Source organism: Musca domestica, unplaced genomic scaffold, assembly GCF_030504385.1.
Source record: "Musca domestica strain aabys unplaced genomic scaffold, Musca_domestica.polishedcontigs.V.1.1 123, whole genome shotgun sequence".
NCBI classification, from domain to species: Eukaryota; Metazoa; Arthropoda; class Insecta; order Diptera; family Muscidae; genus Musca; species Musca domestica.
The window spans coordinates 657,683-681,538 of record NW_026712161.1 but is presented as its reverse complement, the minus strand read 5'-3'; the positions used below and the strand labels follow the sequence as shown (position 1 = coordinate 681,538).

At 32.8% G+C, this 23,856-nt stretch overlaps 1 protein-coding gene across 5 annotated transcripts in view; it reads right to left on the bottom strand.

Annotated features, from left to right (window-relative positions):
- The window catches only part of LOC101901024 (GATA zinc finger domain-containing protein 8-like), a 227,919-nt gene that overhangs the window by 5,194 nt on the left and 198,869 nt on the right, over positions 1-23,856 (bottom strand). For all 5 annotated transcript variants that reach the window (XM_059118357.1, XM_059118360.1, XM_059118358.1 and 2 more), the window contains 3 exons: positions 8,634-8,771; positions 3,437-4,073; positions 2,744-3,376 (listed from right to left, as the gene is read on the bottom strand). In XM_059118357.1, the coding sequence (XP_058974340.1) occupies positions 2,744-3,376; positions 3,437-4,073; positions 8,634-8,771 (1,408 nt within the window). The remainder of the gene's footprint in view (positions 1-2,743; positions 3,377-3,436; positions 4,074-8,633; positions 8,772-23,856) is intronic.

Below are 23,856 nucleotides of genomic sequence, written 5' to 3'. Positions count from 1 at the left end.
AATTCGAATTAAATTCTCGAATTCTCGAATTTAAACTGAAATAATTCGAATTAGGATTGGAATTAAATTAAAATTAGAATGGTTGGAATTTCAAATAAAATTCTCAGTGAAAATGTTCGTTAATTCGCAATTTCATCTGAAAAAGGTTTAGTTGCTTTCAGACTTAACTTTTACGTAAATAACACTGTGCAACACCATAAAAAATAATTGTTGGAAAAATTCTTCTATGTTTAGAAAGTAGTGCTAAAAATATAAGACATTTTTAGAAAGTATTTTGAAAGTTAACATCGCAGAGTAGAATAAATAGGGGGCAAGTTTGCAACTTTTCCACATTTTTGGACTTAAATTCCTTGAATCCGCTGACTTAAGGTGTATAGTGTATTCGGCAATATAACAATACGAGGCTTATTTTGTTCAACAATTTTAACCCTTTAGCGAGTCACAAAAAGGGTCTTAATGGTCCTTTTTTTAAAATATGGATAAAATCTTAATTTAAATTAAAACATCGCAATTCAAAATATTTTGCAATTTTTGTATGTCATAGCATTCGACAATGGGTCCCAGAAGACACCAAAAGTCTAAATTGTACCAAAACGACAGAAATTCAAATATGTTAAAAAAGCCTTATAGTGCGTATACGTGTTGTCGTTGATTATACGCCACAAGATCCCCATACTTGCATTTGTTTAGTTCCACTGGGCAACGGAAAAAAATAATAACATGGTAAAAATCTAGAAGATTACGAAATCAGATCAAAAGAAGAAGACGCGTGTATCGGTACTTTGAAAGTTTGCATTGCAAAATAACCTCAAACTCTACCCCCTCTCTCTCCGAACTTTTTGAAATTTTTGGATTATTTTTTTTATCCTTGCATTTTAGGTGCATAGTGTCTTCGGCAATATTATTGATAACAATATGAGGATTATATTTGTCGAACTTTTTTAGTCAACAAAAGGGCCTATTTGGTCCTTTTTCCAAAACTTATGTAAAAACCCCTTTTAACGACATCATAGCAAGTCAAAATATTCTACAAAGTCATCAAAGGTCCAAACCTTACCAAAGCTTCAGGAATTCAGATATATTTTTAAATCTCATTTAAAGCTGTACTATATGTGAGCTTATGCAAAATACTTCCTTAAAAGTCATTTAAGAGGATGAAGAATAAACCTTTTGTGTCTCGTACCATTGCTCGTTACCGTGATACTGGTAGCGTAGCCCGACGTCAAGGAAGTGGACGGAAGAAAACAGCAACATCAGCAGAAATGGTTCGAAAAGTAAAGATGCGACCTGATCGAGACCCGCGTCGAAGTGGCCGCGAAATGGCTTGTTAGCTGAACATATCGCAATATTCCATTCGGCAAATATTGAAAAATGAACTCGGGGTAAAACCATTGAAATTCCAAAAAGCTCAAGAACCTACACCGCAACAGAAAAAAAATAGACTCAAAAGAACTAAAGAGTGGCTTCGCTTTTACGAAAGTGGTGAACTGCCGAATTTGATTTTCTCCGTCTCCGATGAGAAAACATTGTTGTCCAGTAGTTTATAAACAAACAACATGATCGTGTTTACTTGCCAAAGAGGTCAGCTAAAAATGTGCACCTTCGGTTGGCCATTAGAACTCAAGCGCCGGCCATGGTTGTGGTGTTGGCCGCCATAACAGCCGATGGTCGCTCTCCGCTCGCATTAATTGAACGTGGCATCAGAATAAATGCCGAATATTATCGCGAAAATATTCTGGAGGGTGTATTAAAGCCTTGGCCACGCATAGATTTTGGCCGCAGATCTTGGACATTTCAACAGGACTCAGCATCAACGCACTCACCTTTCATTCAATGACTTTAAAAAAATTTGGTGCAGTTTTTTTATCTCACCCTGTATTACATAAAAGTACCATCAATGTTGGTTTATAAAAAAAAAAACAGTTTTTAATATTGCTATTGCCGAACTTAGGGCAAAATTTCTTATAATTTCTTTATTCAATAACCAGTCCGGATTGTGATTTGTTAATGCTCGGTTTGTAGAGTAAAAACAAAAAAAGTTTCGCGTACTTAGGCTTAACATTTTTTAAGACCTTTATGTAGCCTTGACCATATACAAAGGGAGCTTAATATTTTGAGATATATTTTGCAACATAGAACATAGAGCTTTGAAAATTTATAGGGAGCTTTGGAATACTTCAGGGGTTATTTGTATGGAAAGTGGATATGCCAGTCTATTTATTTGGTATAGAGCCTATATAGGGGTGCAATTTCATATATTTTTGCGTTGTAGTCATATTTTCAGTTTTATTTCGCCTGTTTTTTTTTGTATTTTGAGTACGTATTATGAAGAAATCCTAGAAATAAAAAATTTCAATATAGGTCCAATAAAATTGTCTTCTATTTTTACCTTTAGTTTGGATTTTTCGGTTCATTTGTTGGTATAGGAATCTAATTCCTAAATTTTTGAAACTGAGGAAAAAGAGTGATATTGTCTCTCTATTTAGGTTACTTTGGGTTTTAAACTTTCAAAACGCCGATACACGTGTCTTCTATTTTTACTTTCATAATCTGATGGAGTTTTCCTGTAGTTAAACGTCTTAAATATAACCCCTCCCTCTTGGTCCAAAAAGTCACCATGTCCATTAACATTTTTATTTTAAACACAAAACCAAAAAAAGTTTCATTTTCATGCAAAAAATTCCATTCCACCAAACACAAAAAGTTCGCATTAACCATTAATCATCATCAACAGGCAACCTACCTCTGAACTTCATACCCTGAGCCTCATTGATGATGGCCGCCAAGGCTGGATGTTGATAACGTTCCCGGAATATGGCCGAACCATTTGGCATATTACCATTCAGAGTGCCGTTATTATTTCCATTATTTCCATTCATTTGAGGATGCAGATGTTGCATCTTGACCGGTGTGTGTTGGGGTGTCAACGATGCCACCGGCGATTGGTTGCCATTCTTATAATAACGATTCTGATTTGGATCATACATCTCCGAGTTCATATTGGCACGATTGCCTGACTTGATGGAGGCACAACGATCCTCCTCATTACGTATCTTGAGGATACGTTCCTGTACGCTATAACGTGAACCATGCAGGGCATTGACCTGATTCAAATTGCTGACCTGTTGCAAATGTTTGGCACGAAAACTGCCACCGGGAGAGTTAAGCATTGTGCCACGCGATGAGCTGACCGAGGTTTCGGTGGAGTCACGGGGCGAGGGTTGATGTTGGTTGGGGGCTTCACGATAACTGGACGGACGATGTGTTGAGGGTGGGGTATCAAGGCCACTGTCATGGGCGGAATAATCCAAGTCTGTGGTAATCAACTTGCTGGAGCTGTTGTTCGAGTTATTGTGGGTAGGCAACATGGGTTGGACTGCAAACAAAAAAAAAATGGTTAAATATTTCTACAAAATACCAAATGTTCTAAACTTACCTGAATGTCTCATATCTGTTGGGGCCCTTGGCTTGCGATACAACCAATCACGATCCAATTCGTTACCATTTTCCGTACTCAAATGGCGGAAAATGCGTGGACGTCTTAGCTCAACTTCACCATCCTCAGCCTCCTCGTCGACAATGTGAGTCGAACCGAAACTGCTGTTGATGAATATACGCCTGGGTGAACCGTACAAGCCATTGCAATTCGAAAACGATGAATTCTGCGACGAGTAACCATTCGAATAACGACTATTGTTACCGCTGGCCGTGGCCGCAGCCGAATAGGGTATCTTCTGCGGGGTTGAATGATTGGTGGACATACCACTAATGTGATTATGATTTTCATTATTCAATGCACTTAAATCGGGCACCGAGTCGGAGAATAGGAATGGATTGTTACCACCATAACCACACATACTATTGGTGACCAGTTTTTGGCCACGTCCAACACCCATACCACTGCCATTGGTCATTAGCCAATCGTCCAAAGCACTCGAATAGGTACCACCCAAACCGAAATGATTTGATTGTAGTGAGGCATGTGAGACGGGTGCAGCCAAGGAGGCTCGGGATCTGGGACCTTGGGCTATTTTCAGGGCACGGCGACGTTCCTTGGAGGTAATGGTACATTCCTGCGAAGTAAAAAAAATGATTAATAGTTATTCATTATTCATTGAGGACAACATATTGGAAAAATTGAAATGGTACTCCTTGGCGTATGAGTGGTGTCATAATGCATACGCAACATTGAAAATCATTAAGATTTTTTAAGAAAAAAAAGGAAATAATACATCTGAGGAACTTTTTGAGCTAAATCTTTACTTTTTTTGAAACAATACTCCACTTTTTAAAATATTTTTCAGAAAATATGGAAACTGAATTGTATTGTCTAAGGCACAGTTTTTGAAAAAGAACCGTCGAAGAAGCTTGCTATGATTTATTGGGTTTTTCATTTTTTAATATTTTTAGAGAAATTTTCAGATTAAAATTCCTTGGAATCCATTGATTTTAGGTACATATTAACTTCGACAATATGGGAGAAAATAATACGAGAACTATTTTGGTGAGAAAAGTGAATCCTCAAACAAGACAACAAAAGGGTCTTTTTGGTCCTTGTTTGAAACCATGGTTCAAGACTAACTTTAAAGCGGGTCGTAGCAAGTCAAAATGTTCTACAAATTTATCTGTCATAAAATTCTATTATGGATCCTGGAAGACAATAAATGTTCTAGTCTTACTTCAACGCCAGAAATGCATAACTATTTAAAACTCATTTTAGAATTGAAGCCGTACTTTATGTGAGATTATGCAAAATTCCCGAACAAATCACCATTTTAGAAAGAAGGCGTCAATGGCAAATATATTCTTCATCAAATATCATTATAAGTCACCGAAGAATAGAAATCTTCATTTCCATTGTATATCAAGAAAATATTTGCATCAATGTTGCCAAAAAACGTGAAAATATTTACGATTTTTTTTTAAAAGGTTTTGGCCTTTTTCGAGTTTATGAAGTCTTTTCCGACAAAACGTGGTTTTAGAAGGATGATGTCAAAGACAAAAATACTCATTATTAAATTTCACTATAAGCCACTAAAAAAATAAATCTCTATTTTAATTATGTATCAAGAAAATATTTGTAACAATGTTGCAAAAAAAAAAAAAAAAAAAAAAAACAGAAAATATTTCCAATTTTTTTTCTTTGTTTTTTTTCGACTTCATGCAAAAATTTCCAACAAGGCATGAATTTAAAAGGATTATTTTAAGGAGAAAATAATTCGTTATTAAATTTCACTATAAGTCACCAAAGAGAAGATATATATATTTTCATTGTATATGAAGAAAATGCTAGCATCAATGTTGCCAAAAAACGAGAGAATTTTTTAGATTTTTTTTTAAACAATTGGTTTTTTTTTTCGAGTTCAAGCAAAATTATCCAACAAAGCATCATTTTAGAAGGATGACGTTGAGGTCAAAAATGTTTTTCATCAAATTTCACTTTAAGTCACTAAAGGAAAGTAATCTCTATTTCCATTGGGTATCAAAAAAATACTTGCCCCAAAGTTGCCAAAAAAAAATATTTCTGCATTTTTTTCAACAATTTTCCCTCAGCTTTTTTTAAGATTTTGCAGAATTTTCCAACAAAGCGTGATTTTAGAAGGAAGATGTCAAGGAGAAAATTATTCCTCATAAAATTTCACCATATGTCACCAAAGAAATAAAATCTCTATTTTAATTGTATATCAAGAAAATACTTGCATCAATGTTGTCAAAAAAAAAAAAAAAAAAAAAAACGCGAAAATATTTTTGCGAGATTATGCAGAGATTAGGTCAAGGAAACAATTATTCTTTATCAAATTTTACTATAAGTCACACAAAAAAACATATCTCTATTTCTATTGTTTATCAGAAAACAATGTTGCTAAAAAACGCGAAAATATTTCTGCATTAATTTCATGGTTTTTTTTTCAAGTTTATGCAGAATTCTCCAACAAAGCATGATTTAAGAAGGAAGGCGTCGAGGATAAAATTATTCCTTATCAAATTTCACCATAATTCACCAAAGGAAGGAAATCTGTATTTCAGTTTTATATCAAGAAAATACTAGCATCAGTGTTGCCAAAAAACGAGAAAATATTTCTGCATTTTCTTCAACAATTTTTCCTCAGATTTTTTCAAGATTATGTAGAATTTTCTAACAAAGCATTATTTTAAAAGAAAAATGTCAAGGAGAAAATTATTCTTTATTTCACTATATGTATTTGCATCAATGTTGTCAAAAAAAAAAGCGAAAATATTTTTGCGAGATTATGCAGAGATTATCCAAAAAAGCATGATTTAAGAAGGAAGACGTCGAGGATAAAATTATTCCTTATCAAATTTCACCATAATTCACCAAAGGAAGGAAATCTGTATTTCAATTTTATATCAAGAAAATACTACCAAAAAACCGAAAATATTTCCCAATTTTTTAAACACATTTTCCTTGTTTTCTTTTTTGCGTTTATACAGATGTCTCCAAGAAAGCATGATTTTTTAAGGAAGATTTCAAGGAGAATATTATTCCTTATCAAATTTCACTAAAAGTCACCAAAGAGAGGATATATATATATATTTCCATTACATATCAGGAAAATACTTGCATCAATGTAGCCAAAAAAACGTAAAAATATTTCCTGATTTTTTGTTCAATTTTTCCTCTGCCTTTTTTCGAGTTGACGCCTAAAATTGACATCAAATTTCATTTTAGGTAGAAAATGTCAAGAGACGAAATATTCTACACAAAATTTCATTATGAATCTCAGAGTAAACCATATATGTAGGTTCAATAGCTGTTTAGAAAATTTCATTCGAAATGCATCTATAAGAATTGAGAATTGTGTGATTACTTTTTTTTTACTGCAAATTAATACGTTTCCATTATAAGTCAAAATCTCCTTTCATACTTATTTTTTTTGACAGAGCGTTAAGGGAAGAAATATTCTACACAAAATTTCATTATGAACCTCAGAATAAACCATATGTCTAGGTTTAAAGGCTTTTAAGAAAATTCCAAGTCAAAATTGTGTGTTTACCTTTCTTTTGCGAGTAATGCTAATTTAATACGTCTCCATTCTAAGTCAAAATATTCTTTAATTCTTCATTTTTTTGGAGAAAGTGTGAAAGGAAGAAATGTTCTATATCAAATTTCGTCATGAGTCTCCGAACTAAATAAATTTATATACTTAATAAGTTGCATAGAAAAATACCATCAGTATCGGCACATTGTTCCTAAAAAGAAAACTAAAATATTTCTATATCTTGGTTAATTTTTTTCTCTGCTTTTTTCGAGTAAGGGCCCGAAAGTGAAATAAAATTTCGTTTTAGGTAAAAACTGTCAAAATACACACTAAATTTCACTAATAATCTCAAAATAACCTTATATGTAGGTAAAATGGATTTTTAGAAATATAACAAGTGCAAATTTAACACGTTTCCATTCAAAATCTCCCATCGTTCTTAATTTTTGGACAAATTCTCAAAGCAGGAAATATTCTATATCAAATTATGAGTCTCCGACCAGAAGAAATGTATATACTTAATATGTACCGTGGAAAAATATCATCAGTATTGGTTTTTTTTTCAATGTGCCCCAAAACGAAAATATTTCCTAATTTTTTTTCGATCAAAATTTCCTCGGCCTTTTCTCGAGTTGACGCCTGGAAGTAGCATAAAATGTTGTTTTAGATGAAAAGTGTCCAAAGATGAAACATTCTCTATGAAACATTCACAATAAACCTAAGCTTAATAGCTTTTAAAGAATAAGGCCGTACTTTATTTGAGTTTATGCAAAATTCTCCTACAAAGCATAATTTTCCATTCCTACAGTCGTATTTTTAATATTTCGAAAATTATTTAAATAATTTATCCAATTTGTTATGAGCTTTTTCTTTAATCCATTTTCCATTAAATTATCTTCTTAAATTATCTTATCCAATTTAAAGCTATACGAAAAAAATCCATTATGGTACCAACTAACGTATAAGTGTTGTCGTTACGCATACTACACCTTTCGCTCTTAATGATAATCTAAACTTTTTCGAAAGTTTTTCGTTTTTTTTTTTTTTGATTGTTTAAGTCTGGAGTATACCCCCATTATTAGAATCTATGCAAAATGAAGTTTTCAACCGTAACGAAACGAAGTTTAGTCTACATAGTTTTCGATTAGTTAAACTTTAAGATTATCACAATCTTAGTTTTCATTAAAATAAAATAACAAATACTCCACCTTCCCTCTCTCCTCCTCAGACCCTACTGACAATTGCAAGTTTGCAATTTTCTTTTATTTTTTCAACTTCCCACGTTTAAACGTTTCTTGGCTCAACTGTTCTTATAGACAATCACCATGAATAGACCGCAAATTTTCATTATGCCACCCCATGTTGCTGTACTGTACGCTGTGACGCTGCAATTTAATGGCATTTCATGGGGGGTTTTCGTTGTAAGCCTTCAGTTTTTGAACAAGTTCATTGTCCCACAATCGAGAGCCATTGATGGCAAGCAGAAGGCATAGCTAAACAAAAAGACTCTTCAGCGGCCTAAAATGTTACTTGTAACAGCGTGTTACAAACACACTTACAATATTCTTTGGAAAAACAAACACACACATAATGGTAGGGTATCTCTTTCACTGGACATTTATATTCACTTACCTCCAACAGTTCGAACCAATCTTCGAGGCCTTCATCGCATCGCAATAAAACTCTACCCTCTCGTCCCAGAAGTAAGCCAATAGCACTGTAGGAGCGACGATTTAACCATTCCACTTTTTCCACATCAACCAATTTGACCTGTAACAAAGAAGAAGTAGAGAAAATAAAATAAAAATGGGTTCCAGTTAAAAAAAGCAAAATGTTAGAAGATGCAAAAAAAAAAGAAAATAAAACACCAAAGAATAAAAGAGTTTGTCCATCAAAGTTGGGTTTACATGTCTGATGCTTGACTGAATTGGTGGCTGGCTGGCTGGTTGACTAGCTAGATGTTTGGCGGCTAATCACATCAGACAATGGCATTGTTGATGTGTGCTGGAAACTTTGGCTTTACCATGCTGCACAGCATGACTTAGCTTAAAGATTTCTAAATGGCTTAAATATTGGCAATAGAAATTAATTTAAATTTCCATCTTCAATGTGGGAGATTTTAAGGGATTTTTCTTTGTTCGAGATAATTTTATGGCCAAATAATTTTTTTATTTAAAGCCATAAATATAAGGAAGATAATTCACTTTGAAAACCGTTTTTATCCTGATTGATGTCGTAGTTATCGAGCAATTACGCCAAATACTCCTTAATTAATATAAATTATACCCAAACTTCTAGTCTTTGCAAATGTTTGCCATTCCTTTGCCTTCCAGCATGTATAAGTTTAATGTTTTTGTAATGGGTTGTTCTTATTGATCGGAGAAATAAATTTGGATTTTATTTGTAATGCTGATAAATGTAGGGATTTGCAAATAATCGCTTAAATTAAAATTCATGGCCACCAAAATATTCATTGGTTTTATTATTTCTATGAAATTAAATTAAATTTCTCTAAGATGCATGTTTTATTTTACAAATGTTTGGGTTTTACTGAAAGGCAGTATTGTTTGGAATATAATTGTCTATGGATGATGTCTATATCCCCCCTAGAACGGAAGAAATATATTATTTTCTGGGAACACCCATAAATTAATATAAATCATACGCACCCTGGGACCATAATCTAAATCACTGTTATAAAATATTTCGGACTAAAACTTTAGAATTTTTTAACGGAAACTCATCACTGAGGTCTATATTTTAAATTTCTAGTTAAGTTTCAATATTACATCCTTAGAATTTCCTGCAATACAACTTTTATTAAATATACATTCAAAGACCAACATCCAAGAAATTTTCAAATTCTTTTCTAATTTTTCTTGATCAAAATTAATTTTAATTTATAGCTGAAATCAAGCAAATATATCGCTCTAAAGATGTCGATTAATGTTTTGAATAATAATAATAAATATTTACATAATACTACAACTGATTTTTTTATTCCTAGATATTTTTACGTTCGAATATCAAATTAAAAAATTAATTCAAATAGCCAAACACAAAATAATTAATTTCCTAACTTTTTGTACATTTTCTGACTTAATTGTAAAGACAGTTGCATTTTAAATACAGTTGTCTTTAGACGCTTTCCATATACTAATTATAATCCTACACATAGAAAATTACTATGGAAACCTATAATTTTGTATTAGTTATATGGACCGAGGGACAATTATCTATAATCACTATTTGGAATGATTTCGTACAAAAAATCCAAATATTTTAAAGAAAAACTCATTGCGGGGCTTATTTAAGTGGCTGTTGATCTGGTCAACGTATTTCAATGAACCTTTGAAAGTATATTTGGAATACTAATAAATGTATGCATTTATTACTATGGTCGATTTAAAAAATTAATTCCTTATTTCTTCCATATTTCTTAAATTAAATTTTATTGAGGACATTTTTAAGATTACATTTATAGACTGTATTGATTTGTATATAATTGTCTTTAGCTGCTTGTACATATCTTGATCAGAAGCAGAGATATAGGGCATTCACTACGAATACCCGTTAATTAATATCAGTCATACGCACCCTGGTACACAAGATTAAAATCGTTTAAAAGCATGTTCAGAAGCAGAACATATACAATATTTTTGAGAGAAACTTATCATGCTGGACTCTATTTTCCATATCTAATTAAGTTTTTCAGTCATGGCCTCCAGATCCTCTGCACTATCTTATAAGTAAGATGAATTAAAATAAACCCAAAATATGTAATTTTACTATTTTGCTTCCTTTTTTAGCGAACTCTTTTTAAATTTTTGGTTATAAATCATGTCTATTTATTCCAATGAAACCATTGATTTATATTTTGAAATAATAATAAGTTTATAAACGTATCATAACCGATTGCTACATTTCTATACATGCATATCCTGTCATTTTAAATTTTAAAATAATGGACATTTTCAGCAATTTTTCCCTTTAAATGAAATTTGAATAGATGTTCATTACAAATATCCATATTTGTAGACTTCCGTTTAAAGGATGTACTGTTTTGAATGTAAAACTGTTTCAATAGTTTCCATATGCTAAATAGAACCAAAGTTATGGAACAATTTTTGGAAAGACTCGTAAATTAATATCAGTCATACGCACCCAGGGACTCTGAAATAAAACCGTTTATAAATTCGTTCACATGTATCAACTTAACAATTTTTAAGGAAAACATATCACAGAAGCTGATTCCGATACATTTATCTATACATTTTATACTTATAGCCTCAAAATCCTTTGATTCGATTAATTCTAAGAAAATTTCAAAAAGGTTAGTTTTTAGTTTCTTTTTTGATTTGTTGATTGAAATTGATTTAAATTTATTGCATTATTTTTCATTATAGGTTTTTGGCATTTAAGATTTGTAGGCTATATTGCCAAGATAAAAACTGTTTTTGAATGCTTTTCATATCATGATCGAAGCCAAAGATATAGAGCAATTTCCAGAAATGTTTATCAATTAATATTAGTCATACGCACCCTGGGACAGTAGATTTTAATCGTTTATAAATATGTTCACAAGCAAAATCTCTATAACTTTTTTAAAGCATTTTCTTTTACATTTCTCTGAGGCCTATTGCTTTACATTTCTATATACATTTAAGTATTATGACATTAAAATCCTGTGCATTTTCTTTATTAAAAAAAAAAACTTAAAATTCAATACCGAAAAATGCTTTTTCTTTAAATTATTTTAATCAAATTTAAATTTCGTTTATAGCTGCGTGTTTTGTAAACATATTGCACCCATCTTATCTATTTATATTTTGAATAATGATGTAGTTTTAGAGCAGTTTCCATAAGCATCCCTAAATTATTATAAATCATACGCACCATATGCCCTTCATGGAATCTCCTTTCAAATCGAAATCTTGCCTTAAGAAAAATTACTGTAATGCTGTGAAAAATGTGCCTCATTAAGGACACTATTCACAAGCAGTTTCCTAGGAGACACTTTCCTCAATTATTCACTTAACCTTGTGTGCTAAGCACGATATTAATTTTGCTCATGCCATGACGGAAGACTTGTATACATACACAACTGCCAATAACCCTTTAAGTATTTGAAACCCAGACGCTTCGTTGGGCTTTCAAAATGCCTGAGCTCCGAGCAAATTTGTCTAGTTTGTCTATGCCTTTGATTATAATTATCTTTGATTATCATTAACATAATTATTATGCTGTTAGGAATTTTCCCGAAACACAACGTTGTATCGAAAGGAAGAGAAGAATGTGGGCAGGAGTGATGCATCCTCCTACCCATATTGTTACAAAATTTGAATTGATTTCAGCCCCCGACAGGGCCTGTTAAGGGATTTTGTTCAATTTCACACAATCAATGAAAGTTGATTGTGTAATTTGATTTCATTGGAATTTCATTTTGTGCCATCAATTTAAAGTGAGAGAGAGAGAGAGAGAGAGAGGAGAAGAGCACGAGAGAGAGAGGAAGTTAATTTGATGTTTTACCCTTTGATAATTACAATGTTTAGTGTTGTGTTGTTTAGCGGCCGACCATGGGAGCTTTTTAATTAGTTTGGTTGTTTGAATGATTGGTTGGCTGTTGGGTTTGGCCAACATAATTGATAATTGAAAAGATATTAGCACAGATGATTAGGCGACGAATGATGGAGGGGATAGAGGCAAATTACTAGAAACGTGAGAATAATTTTTAAATTTAATTTCATGTTTGAAGTTATTAAATTTTAGTAATTGAATAAAATTTTAGTTATTAAAAATGAAGCATGAAGCTCTTATAAAAGAAAATATTTTATTTTCCTAGAACGTATAACTGATGTCCTTACTTATACGCAATATTAAAATAGATTCAAGGAAACAATGATATGAAAAAATGAGATGTAAAACTGCAACCAACTTAAGACTGATGTCGTTTCTAAGCCACTCGTCCAATTAAAAAAAGTTAAAATTATTTCAGTGACAGATCATTATATTATTTAAAAGCGTACAAAAGCATTTTGGTGAGAATTTTCCTGAAAAAAGTTATTCGTAATGGAATTCAAGCGTGATAGTGTGACTTCTTTATATTTTGGCTAGAAAACCCCAAGTGGCTATAGTTAGACCACTACAGCATTTATATGTGAATAAATCTGTGGTGTCTCGTACCATCGCTCGTTAACGCGATACTGATAGCGTAGCCCGACGTCAAAGAAGTGGACGGAAGAAAACAGCAACATCAGCGAAAATGGTTCGAAAAGTAAAAAAGCGACGTGAACGAAACCCTCGTCGCAGTGGCCGAAAAATGGCTCGTGAGCTGAACATATCTCAATATTCCATTCGGCAAATATTGGAAAATAAGCTCGGGACGAAGCCATTGGAATTCCAAAAAGTGCAAGAACTTACACCGTAACAGAAAGAAAATAGTCTCAAAAGAGCTAAAGAGTTGCTTCGCTTGGCTGAAAGTGGTGAACTGTCGAATTTGGGTTTCTCCGATGAGAAAACATTCGTTGTCCAGCAGTTTATAAACAAACAAAATGATCGTGTTTCTAGAGCTCAGCTGAAAATGTGCACCTTCGGTTGGAAGCCAGAACTCAAGCACCGGCCATGGTGATGGTGTGGGCCGCCGTTCGTAATAATCGACCGTGGCATCAGAATAAATACCGAATATTATGGCGAAAATATCCTGGAGGTTGTATTAAAGCCTTGGGCATGCAAACATTTTGGCCGCAGACCTTGGACATTCCAACAGGACTCAGTACGCAACACCCAGGAATGGTTACAAAATTAGGTTCCTCTCTTTATTTCCAGCGCACAATGACCACAAAAAGCTCCAGATACCAATCTGGTGGACTATTGTGTCTGGAGTATTTTGGAAAGCAAGGTTGACACTAAAAAATACCAAAGTGTCGATCACCTCAAGCAAGCGCTTCGTCGGGAATGGGTCAAAATACCGAAGAGCTACATTCGGTCAGCGTGTGACGGTTTCATTGTCCGTTTGAAGGCCATAATTCGTGCCAAAGGTGACCAATTCGAACAAATCTAAACTTATTCTAAAATTTGATGCTACTTCCGACATTTGTTGCTTTTATTCAATAAAAATAAAAAAAAATGTAAAATAATGGCGTTTTTTGTCGCAACCTGTGTAGCTTGCTGGGAACGCTAAAATAATAGAAATTTAAAAATAAATCATATGGAAGACTCTAGCGTGGTGTGTACGCTAGCCTTAAACTAATGCAAATAGTTTCCACCAAATCATTTACTTTTGAAGTTTCTCACCACCATTTGAGATATATGAAGGGTTATTCATTTTACTCTGAAGCCTTTGGGTGTTTCCACAAACTTTCTACGAAACTTCAATTTCCCCCTCGAACTTTACAACTTGTGATCTCATCTCTTCCGGTGAAATATTCCAAATACTTCAGACATGTTTTGTGCCTCTGGCCTGTTGTCACCCTGAATCATTTTGTACGTGCTCAAAATTGTGAAATCTTGGACAGGTAATTATTATGGGTTTTGCTTCTTCTTATTTTCAAATCAAAAGAAAACAAGAAAATAAGCGACAATAACACCCATAGTATTATTGAGATTATGAGCAATTTCTCATCACAACCACCATCATCATCGTCGTCGTCGTCGCCGTCATCAAAAACATTCATTTAACAAACAATTGATGTCAATACGGGTGTTGATGGTATTATTTCGTTAAGTGTTCTTCTTGGGACACTTTCACATCAGTACAGGTAGGTATGACTAAGATGAATGGGGTTTTGGGAAGAATTAGGAAGTTGATAATAAAAAATTGAAATGGAATATGAAAATATGTAATTTTGGTATTTCGATATTTTTTCTAATTTATTATTTACAGAGAATATTTGAACTTCTATTAAATATGAGAACATAGAAATGAGGTTAGAGCATTTGCAACAAAGGCCATCAGCAGAATTGTCGTTTTAATGGGGTTTCATTGTATTTAATTTTAATTCAAATCCAAAGTCATAATACGTGAATAAGTTTACACTGCTTCGGACTACCAATAACAATGACCAATGTTGGCAAAGATAATGGATGGTCCCCGTACCACAACTACAATTTAAAGCCATTGTTTATATCCATTGCTCCGAATGATGATGGTGATTGTACTTAGTCAGCGTACACTTGACTGTATGTTTGTCTGTCTGTCCGACTGACTGCCCACTGCTAAATACCCTTGACTTTGCTCATGCATGATTTCATTTATTTGTAGAAATTTGCCAAAAATTTCACTCATCAATCGCACAGAGCACAGCATGTGCTCTGCGTTGTAATAACGTTCAGAAAAACGGAAGCATTTTCTTGAAATTCTTCTGTGATCTTCTTCTTCTTCCCACCACCAGGTTGTTAACTTTTCGATTGCTGTATTTGTTTATTTGAGATTTTGTTTTGTTAATTGCTTTTACATAAACAAAATAAGAGAAAAAACAAGAAAGCGGCAATGAGTTAGAAATCTGATTCATGCAAAAGGGGGAGGAATTGTGGATTAAAATAACATATGACTTCTTTGAAACCCCTTTATTACAAAGATGTTTCTGATAGAAGATAGAATACTTTTAACATGGAGAAGTGCTTTAAGAGGGGTAGATGACTTTCTACAGGGCCTTCTATTGAAAAAAATCCGTTTTGCAAGTTTTCTATAGCTAGAAGAGGATTAAGAAATTATTTATAAATACATATAAGCTCTTCGACAGATATCACTCCTTAAAAGCTATTCTATAGAAGAAGGAACTTTCTAAGATCTTCTAGAGATATCAAGTTTTAAAAGCTCTTTTATTAATATTCTAACTTGGAAAGTGCTACTAACGATAATTTCTTAAGCTCTTCTATAAATAAAACATTTAAATTTAATATAATGCCTTTAAAAGCTCCACCATACATATTTTAACTTAAGAAGCTCTTCTATAGATATCCTTAAAAAAAAAACTCTCAACAGACAAAAGTCCTTTAAAGGATTTACTGCAGATAGTCTATTTTTTAAAACTCACCTATGAAAATACCATAAAAATTATTTTTAGCTCTTCCATGGATAGGAGGTCATTTAAATGCCTCGAGTAAAAAAAAATACAATATTTTTCATCAAAGGTTACTTGCCGACATGTTTGCCCTCATAAGTTTTCTGTAGTCGGAACTTTTCACAGGGAATATAGAACACGTTTAATAAGTCACTTCGACAGGTCTTCTATAGACAAAGATATTTAACAAGTCTTTATTTTTTTTATATTATTTTACTTTTTTAAAAGGTTTTCTGCAGAGAAAACATCTTTAAAGACCCTTCTACAGATCGGAAATTTATGAAAGCTCATCCGTAGATCGATACCATTTAAAACGTATTAAAATATATTTAAATATATGAATTATTATTAAATATATTTATATGCTCTTCTATATATCTATGGAATATTTAACATGGACTTTATTGATAAAAGACATTTAAAGCTCTTCTAGAATACATTTAAGAGCTTATACATACATGAAATATCGTAAAAAGCTCTTCTTAGGTAGTAGATATTCAAAAGCTCTTTCGTAAATAGAAGAGCTTTTGAAGCTCTGCTATAGAAGAGAAGAAGAAGAAGATTTTTACCAGATTTTCTATGAGCAGAATAACTTTACAGGTCTTATTTTAGCCAGTAGAGCTTCAATAGATATTCTTTACCTTGAGGATCTGTAACATATCTTCAGAATGTCTTTATAGATGGCAGATTTCCCAAGACAGACGGCTCGTAAAAGCTTTTCTAGAGCTAATAAATTGCTAAGACGTCTACCATATATTAAGCCCTCTCATAGTTTGATAGATGTACTAGATCCAGAAGATCTTTTTAGAAAACATAACATAAGACATTTAATAGTTGTAGTTAAAACTCGGCTTTAGAAGATATATTACAATCAAAAGCTCTTCTATAGATAGAATGCCATTAAAAGCTCTGATATTTAATACTTTCCAAAGATCTGATAGGACAAGTTTTATTGTCATCAAAAGCTCTTATATAAATAGAAAACAGTTAAAAGCTTTGATATTGAATACTTTCCAAAGCTCTTACATAACAAGTAAAAAAAACTACAAGTTCGGCCGGGCCGAACTTTGAATATCCTCCACCATTTGGAACAAATTTGGGAATTCTCAAAAACATTATATATTAGGGTCTATACGACGACGTGGACCTGCATAATTAATTTTTGTCATAAGCCATTAAAATATTCAAATGTGAAACTTAACAAAAATCGGTGAATAATGTAGATAAAATCATCAAAATGCCGAATATCCGGAGGTATCGTTATCTGGAGGCTACGAAGACGTGGACCTGCACAGACAATTTTCTGTCTTAAGCTGTAGTATCCATTATGAACTTTAAATACCAAATTTGAAACAATTCCGGTGAATGATGTTGCTGAAATCATCAAAATACAGAATATAGGGAGGTACCGTTATAAGGAGGCTGTGTGAAGACGTGGACCAACAGAGACAACCTCCTGTCATAGGCTGTAGCATTCATTACGAACTTGAAATACCCAATTTGAAGCAATTCCAATGAATAATGTCGCTAAAATCATTAAAAATACCGAATATCGGGAGGTGCCGTTTTATGGGCTATACGAAGACGTGGACCTGCACAGACAATTTTCTGTCATAGACTATAGTTTCCATTTCGAACTTCAAATATCAAATTTGATACATTTCAGGTGAATAATGTCGCTTTAATCACCAAAATACCGAAAATAGGGAGGTACCATTTTATGGGGGCTACACCAAAACGTGAACCTACATGGCCCATTTTCAATACCAAATTCCTGCAGACATAATATACTTTTGAGTACAATTTTATCAACCTACTTCATTTCGTTCGGAAGCTACAGTGATTTCCACAGACGGACGGACATTGCTAAATCGACATAGAATGTTATGCTGATGAAGAATATTTATACTAAAATGTGTATTTCGAGGTGTTACAAACGGAAGGACAATATAAAAATTCTATGGACAGGTTTTGATATTAGACCTATAAAGATCATTATAAAAATGGACATTGAGTCCTAAATGTCGAAAGAAGAGCTTAAAAGCTCCTTTTTTGATGTAATAGATCTTATAGCAGTTTTCTAAAAAAAATATGTGTTAAAAATCTTTAATATAGACAGAATACCATCAAAAGTTCTGATATTAATTACTTTCAAAGATATCAATAGATAGAATAACTTTAAATGTAGAGCTTTAAGCTCTTTTATAGATATATAATACAATCTCAGAAATCCTCTATAAATAAACACCTCTTAAAGATTTAAGACATCAAATAGCTTTAAAAGCTTTTATGTAAACTTCCCACGCCTTACTGGACTATAAGATAGTTCGAATACCTTTCTCAAGTTTTCCACGACTAGAAGACCGTCTACAGACCTTATCTGAGATATCTGTAGGTGGGAGATATTTTTGAAAATTTTCAGCCTCTTAAAGACCCTACTCTGTCTTGTGAAAAAATGTGCTTTCGAGTGAAACTATTTTTGTTTTTGATGAGAAAAACAATTATATAATGAAGTCTGCAATTGACCATATTTAAAATTTCTGGCCATTGTAGTTTAGTACCAATCATATTTATAATATATCTAATGACCGCAAACAATTATCCAAAGGCAATTGACCTCTTATAAATTCCTTAATGCATAGAAAAAATACAAACTTTTTCCCAACTAAACATTAGATAGTCAAAGTTTCTTTGTTAACAAAAAAAGCAAAGCCAAAAGAAAAAAGTTATTAAGATTGTTTACCATGGCATTTAGGGTTTTGCAATAATGGCTTTTGAAAGAGAGAACAAAATAAAGTAATAATCATTAGGCCATTAGGTTTTGATGTTTTTTTTCGAAAAAAAGTTCCCAGCTATTTAGTCGAACAATGACCAAAGAAAACACAACAATGGCCAGAAAACATAGTTTGGCCAAGTTGTAAGGCCGGAGAAAAAAAACCAAACTTTTCAAAACATATTAAGTGGGTTGTTAGGGTATGCCTACGGAACATTAACTAACAAGAAGTATATGTACATATATAAATACGTATGAACCACAACCTCCCGCCAGTGTGCCATACAACCACTTAGAATATATGTATGAATATAATGTATTCTTTTTATCTCTTAAAGCAATTAGCTTATCTTTAAGATAATTTAATTTTGCTGACATAGTTTTATGGCCATGCCTTTACCATAATCTTCAAATATTTTATTTGCTCATAAAAAAAAACAAAAATATTTAAAAAAAGTTCTTAATTTTAATAATAAAAAAAAACAAATAAATGATAAAACATTAAACAAATATTTAGATTACAAAATCTATGCCAACAGAATGAGTTAGCCAGCATGTTGTAGCCCGGCTATATTTGCCCACCCAAATGATGTCAAGTTTAGCTGACACGCGATTTGTAATCTTGCCAAATTGTGCTTTCGACAACAACAACAGCAACAAAAATTCAACAGCAATAATAACAATAAAATATATTTTTTTTATAGTTACTTGTATCTTGGCCCATATTATTGGCTCTGGGCCAAAATGGTGAGATTTTGATTGAAATTGAAAAAAAAAATGTAAAGAAAAATACAAGAATTCAAACAATATTGTTAATGAAGCAACGGAAAGGCCACAGGGAATGGGTTTTTTTCTTGGCGAAATGGCGAAATGTGAGAAAGTACAAGAGTGTGAAACATATGGTGGGAATTTGAGTACCCTACATTTCCTACCAGTGCAATTTAGAGGGGACAATCAATATGCATTTTATGTGAATTTTGAGGATTTAAATTTCCGAAATAGTCTTACTATTGTTGTCAGTATTATTGATAAAGGCATGACATATCTAAAATGTAAGGATTTTTGGAAATTTAATCCAAAATTTTCAAAAAAAAAAAAAAAAAACGAAAAAAAAGGGATTAAATTTCAAAAAATTCTTACATTTTAGGTACCTTCTGTCTTCGTCAATAATAGGATAACAATACGAAAACTATTTTGGAAGATGAGTGACTTTACTCACCCTTTAAATACTAACTTTGCAATGCAAATTTTCAAAAAGCCGATACACGTGGCTTCTATTTCTAGATCTACTTTCAAAACACTGCAATTTTTTCCAAAATTTCAGGAAAATATAAAAAAAAAAAATATGAAAGTGTGGATACAAAAATATGAAACAATTTTATTAGCGTTTTGAATGTTTGCATGGGGATTATGCAAATGTTTACATTTTTATACCCTCCACCATATGGAGGGTATATTAAGTTTGTCATTCCGTTTCTAACACCTCGAAGTATATATATTCTTGATCAGCATAAAATTCTATGTCAATTTAGCGATGTCCGTCGTCGAAGTAGATAGATCAAATTTTACTCAAATGTACATTATGTCTGCAGGACTTTTGGTATTGAAAATGGGTCATGTAGGTTCACGTCTTCGTATAGCCCCCATAAAACGGTACCTCCCGATATGCGGTATTTTGATGATTTTAGCGACATTATTTACCGGAATTGTTTCAAATTTTGTATTTAAAGTTCGTAATAGATACTACAGCCTATGACAGAGAAATGTCTGTGCAGGTCCACGTCTTCGTATAGCACCCATATAACGGTACCACCCGATATTCGGTATTTTGATGATTTTAGCGACATTATTTATCGGAATTTTTTCAAATTTCGTATTTGAAGTTCGTAATGGATACTACAGCCTATGACAGAAAATTGTCTGTGCAGGTCCACATTTTATAATCCCCATGGTACTTCCCCATATTCGGTATTTTGATGATTTTAGCTACATTATAAACAGTTTTTTTCGCATTTGAATATTGTAATAGCTTGTGACAAAAGTTGCCTATGCAGGTCCACATCGTCGTATAGACCCTAATATACGGCTATATTCGGTATTTTTAAGATATTAACCGAATTTTTAGAGGATTTTATTTTTTGAAAATTGTTAAATTTGTACCATATGGTGTAGGGAATTCAAAGTTCGGCCTTGTCGAACTTACAGCTTTTTACTTGTTTTTACATATTTGAGTAAAGATTCCTTGGAAGCCTTACTTTTTTGGTATATAGTATCTGCGGCAAAAGTAGGGATAACAATATGTGGATTTTGGTAAAACATGATAACCCTCAAGGGAGTCACAAAATTGATCTTTTTGGTTTTTTTAAAGATAGTGGTTAAAAACGGGAACCTCAGCGAACAATTTTTTACTTCAAGGATTGCCACCTATCAAATTATCTAAAATACCAAATTTGAAACAATTTCATGGGAAAATGAGACTAGGATTATCAAAATTCCGAATATCGGTGGGTATCGGTTTATGTGCGCTATAGGAAAACGTGGACCTAAATATTAAATTTTTCGCCACCGGAGTTAGAACCCGTTATGACTCACAAATACTAATTTTTAGACAAATCCGTGAAAAAATGTGGCAAAAATCATCAAAATACCGAATATCGGGAGGTACCATTAATAAAAAAATATTAGACATTCAAAACGACGGATTTCAAGAAATGTTATTCCGAAATTTTCAAAGAAATGTGGAAGAGGGGAGAACTTTCCCCCTTGATTTATGTTACTTTTCGATGTAAACATTCAAAACGCCAATACAGGTGTCTTATACTTTTAGCTCTATTTTTACAGTCCGCAGGATATCCCAGAAAAAGTCACAGATTGGTGCTGTCAGCTTGACTTACATGACATGCGGTTTCAACAAGACGCCACAGAGATCACCCTACAATGAACTTATTGCTCCGAACTAGCCGGAGAATATTTTATTTCACGACCTTGACAGATCAATTAGCTTCCTACATCGTGGAATAAAACGCCTTTGGACTACTTTGCGGGGTTATATTAAAGCTCATGTCTATACAGACAAGCCCGGCTCAATTAATGCATTGGAAGACAACAGTAAAACAATTATTTGTGAGATACCGGACCGAAATGTTGGAAAGTGTATGCCAAAATTGTACTAAGTGGATGGACGATTTGTGGTGCAAGCGCGGTCAACATTTGCTTGAAATAATCTTCAAATATCAGCTTTAAAAGACCGTACTATCAATTCACAAAAAAAAAAAAAAAAAAATAGTGCAACTTTCCTATGGCTTCTCTAACCTCTTATCCTTTATATAACCTCTTTTGCGGAAAAATAAATGGGTTTTCTAAAAGAAGACAACAATTCCAAATTATGGAAAATTCTATATTTTTAAATCTTTTTGTAGAGAAACAAGAATATTAGAAAAGAAAAGTGTTTCTAAACAGAATTTGTTGCTATCCTACCCATGGTCTTCTCTCAAACACATTTTGCCTCAAGTTTGAAAGCCCTATTAGATAATTATCCACACTCGCTTTATCATTTTGCCTCGATGTATTACCCTTAGATTTTAATTAATTAGTTCACGTTTCTTGTCCACTTCCCAACGCAACTTCTTCCATTTGTTAATTCCCCTTTATTTCTTGTCATTTTCTTTAATAACATATCATTTGTAGAATAAAAAAATATATTTTATGGTTTAATACCACCCAAAGATAGAAAACAATGTTGGAATAACGATTTATGCTTGATTGTTTTTTTTTTATTTGTGCTTTGCTTCAAATCTCAATAGCAAAAACAACAAGTATATAACCGCCATTAATGTAATGACAACATGGTTCAAGGCAATTTTGGGCGAGTGGCAGTGGCGTAGAAAACTCATTTCAACTACATCTCTAAGGTGCACCAAAATGAGAACTTTTTAAAGTAAAATAAAGAAAACTCATCAAATATTGTCATTGAGGTTCGAAGTAGAGTCCCCTAGTCGAAAGGTTGAGGTTCGTATTACAAATTTGAAAAAACCAAGTTTGAGAGGATTATTAGCACCTGATCTACAAATAAGTTGGTTATGAGGGCTATAACGTATTTTTACATATATGTAACAAAATATCAATAAATACTTGAAAATTGCTTCCCCTCTTTATAAAGGCTTTATTACGCCAGTGCTCGGAAAGGGATTGGTTACAACGCAAGACAACACATATAAATCAATATCGATGCCATAAGCTTCAAATCCAAATCTCAATTACACCCTTCTCTTTATTCTCATTACAAAAAAAAAAAGACTCGTAAATCATTTGAGCATCTTCATTGGAACTCAAATACCCCAATCTTGGAACGAAGTATTATGGCTTGGCTAAGGTCAGTTCGAACGTAATCGTGTGTAACTTTTGGCCATTTTTTGTTTGTTTTTTTCTGCTTCTTTGTATTGTTGTAACGGCGTTTTTTAATGATTGTCATTGTGGAATATGATTTTCAGCATCAGTGTTTGCTTTTGAGGCTCTTGGTGGCGGTGTTCAAAATTTGTTGGGGTTTTTGTTGTTGTAACGTTTTTTTCTCTCTCCCTCTGTTAACAAATGTTTTATTGTTTGTTAAATGATAACGTTTTTTCGTTGCTGTTGTTTTTCAAATGTCCAAAGCGTGTGGTTTTTTATGTGGAAATATTTTCATTATTATTTCGTGGCGTTGGAGTCAATGTTTTTAAATGCATTGATCTGTGAGCGAAGATGAGTGAGCCAGAGCCTCCCCTCTCTGGCTCAGGAGAGAGGGAGGAGAAAGAGATAGATGACCATAAAAAATCATTGTGGGATGGTTATTTGTTTTATTATTTACAGTGTGAAAAAGGTTAATTGTGAATGGCAATAATTAACTGTTTTTTTTTGCGTTTGCCTGAGGTCTGGGTAAAGGTCTCGAGTTTTTTTTATTTAAAAATTATGGTCATGCTGACATTTTATGGCGCTTTTTTTAATTTATTGAATTTAAAAAAATGGGGTCATATTATTTTTAGCT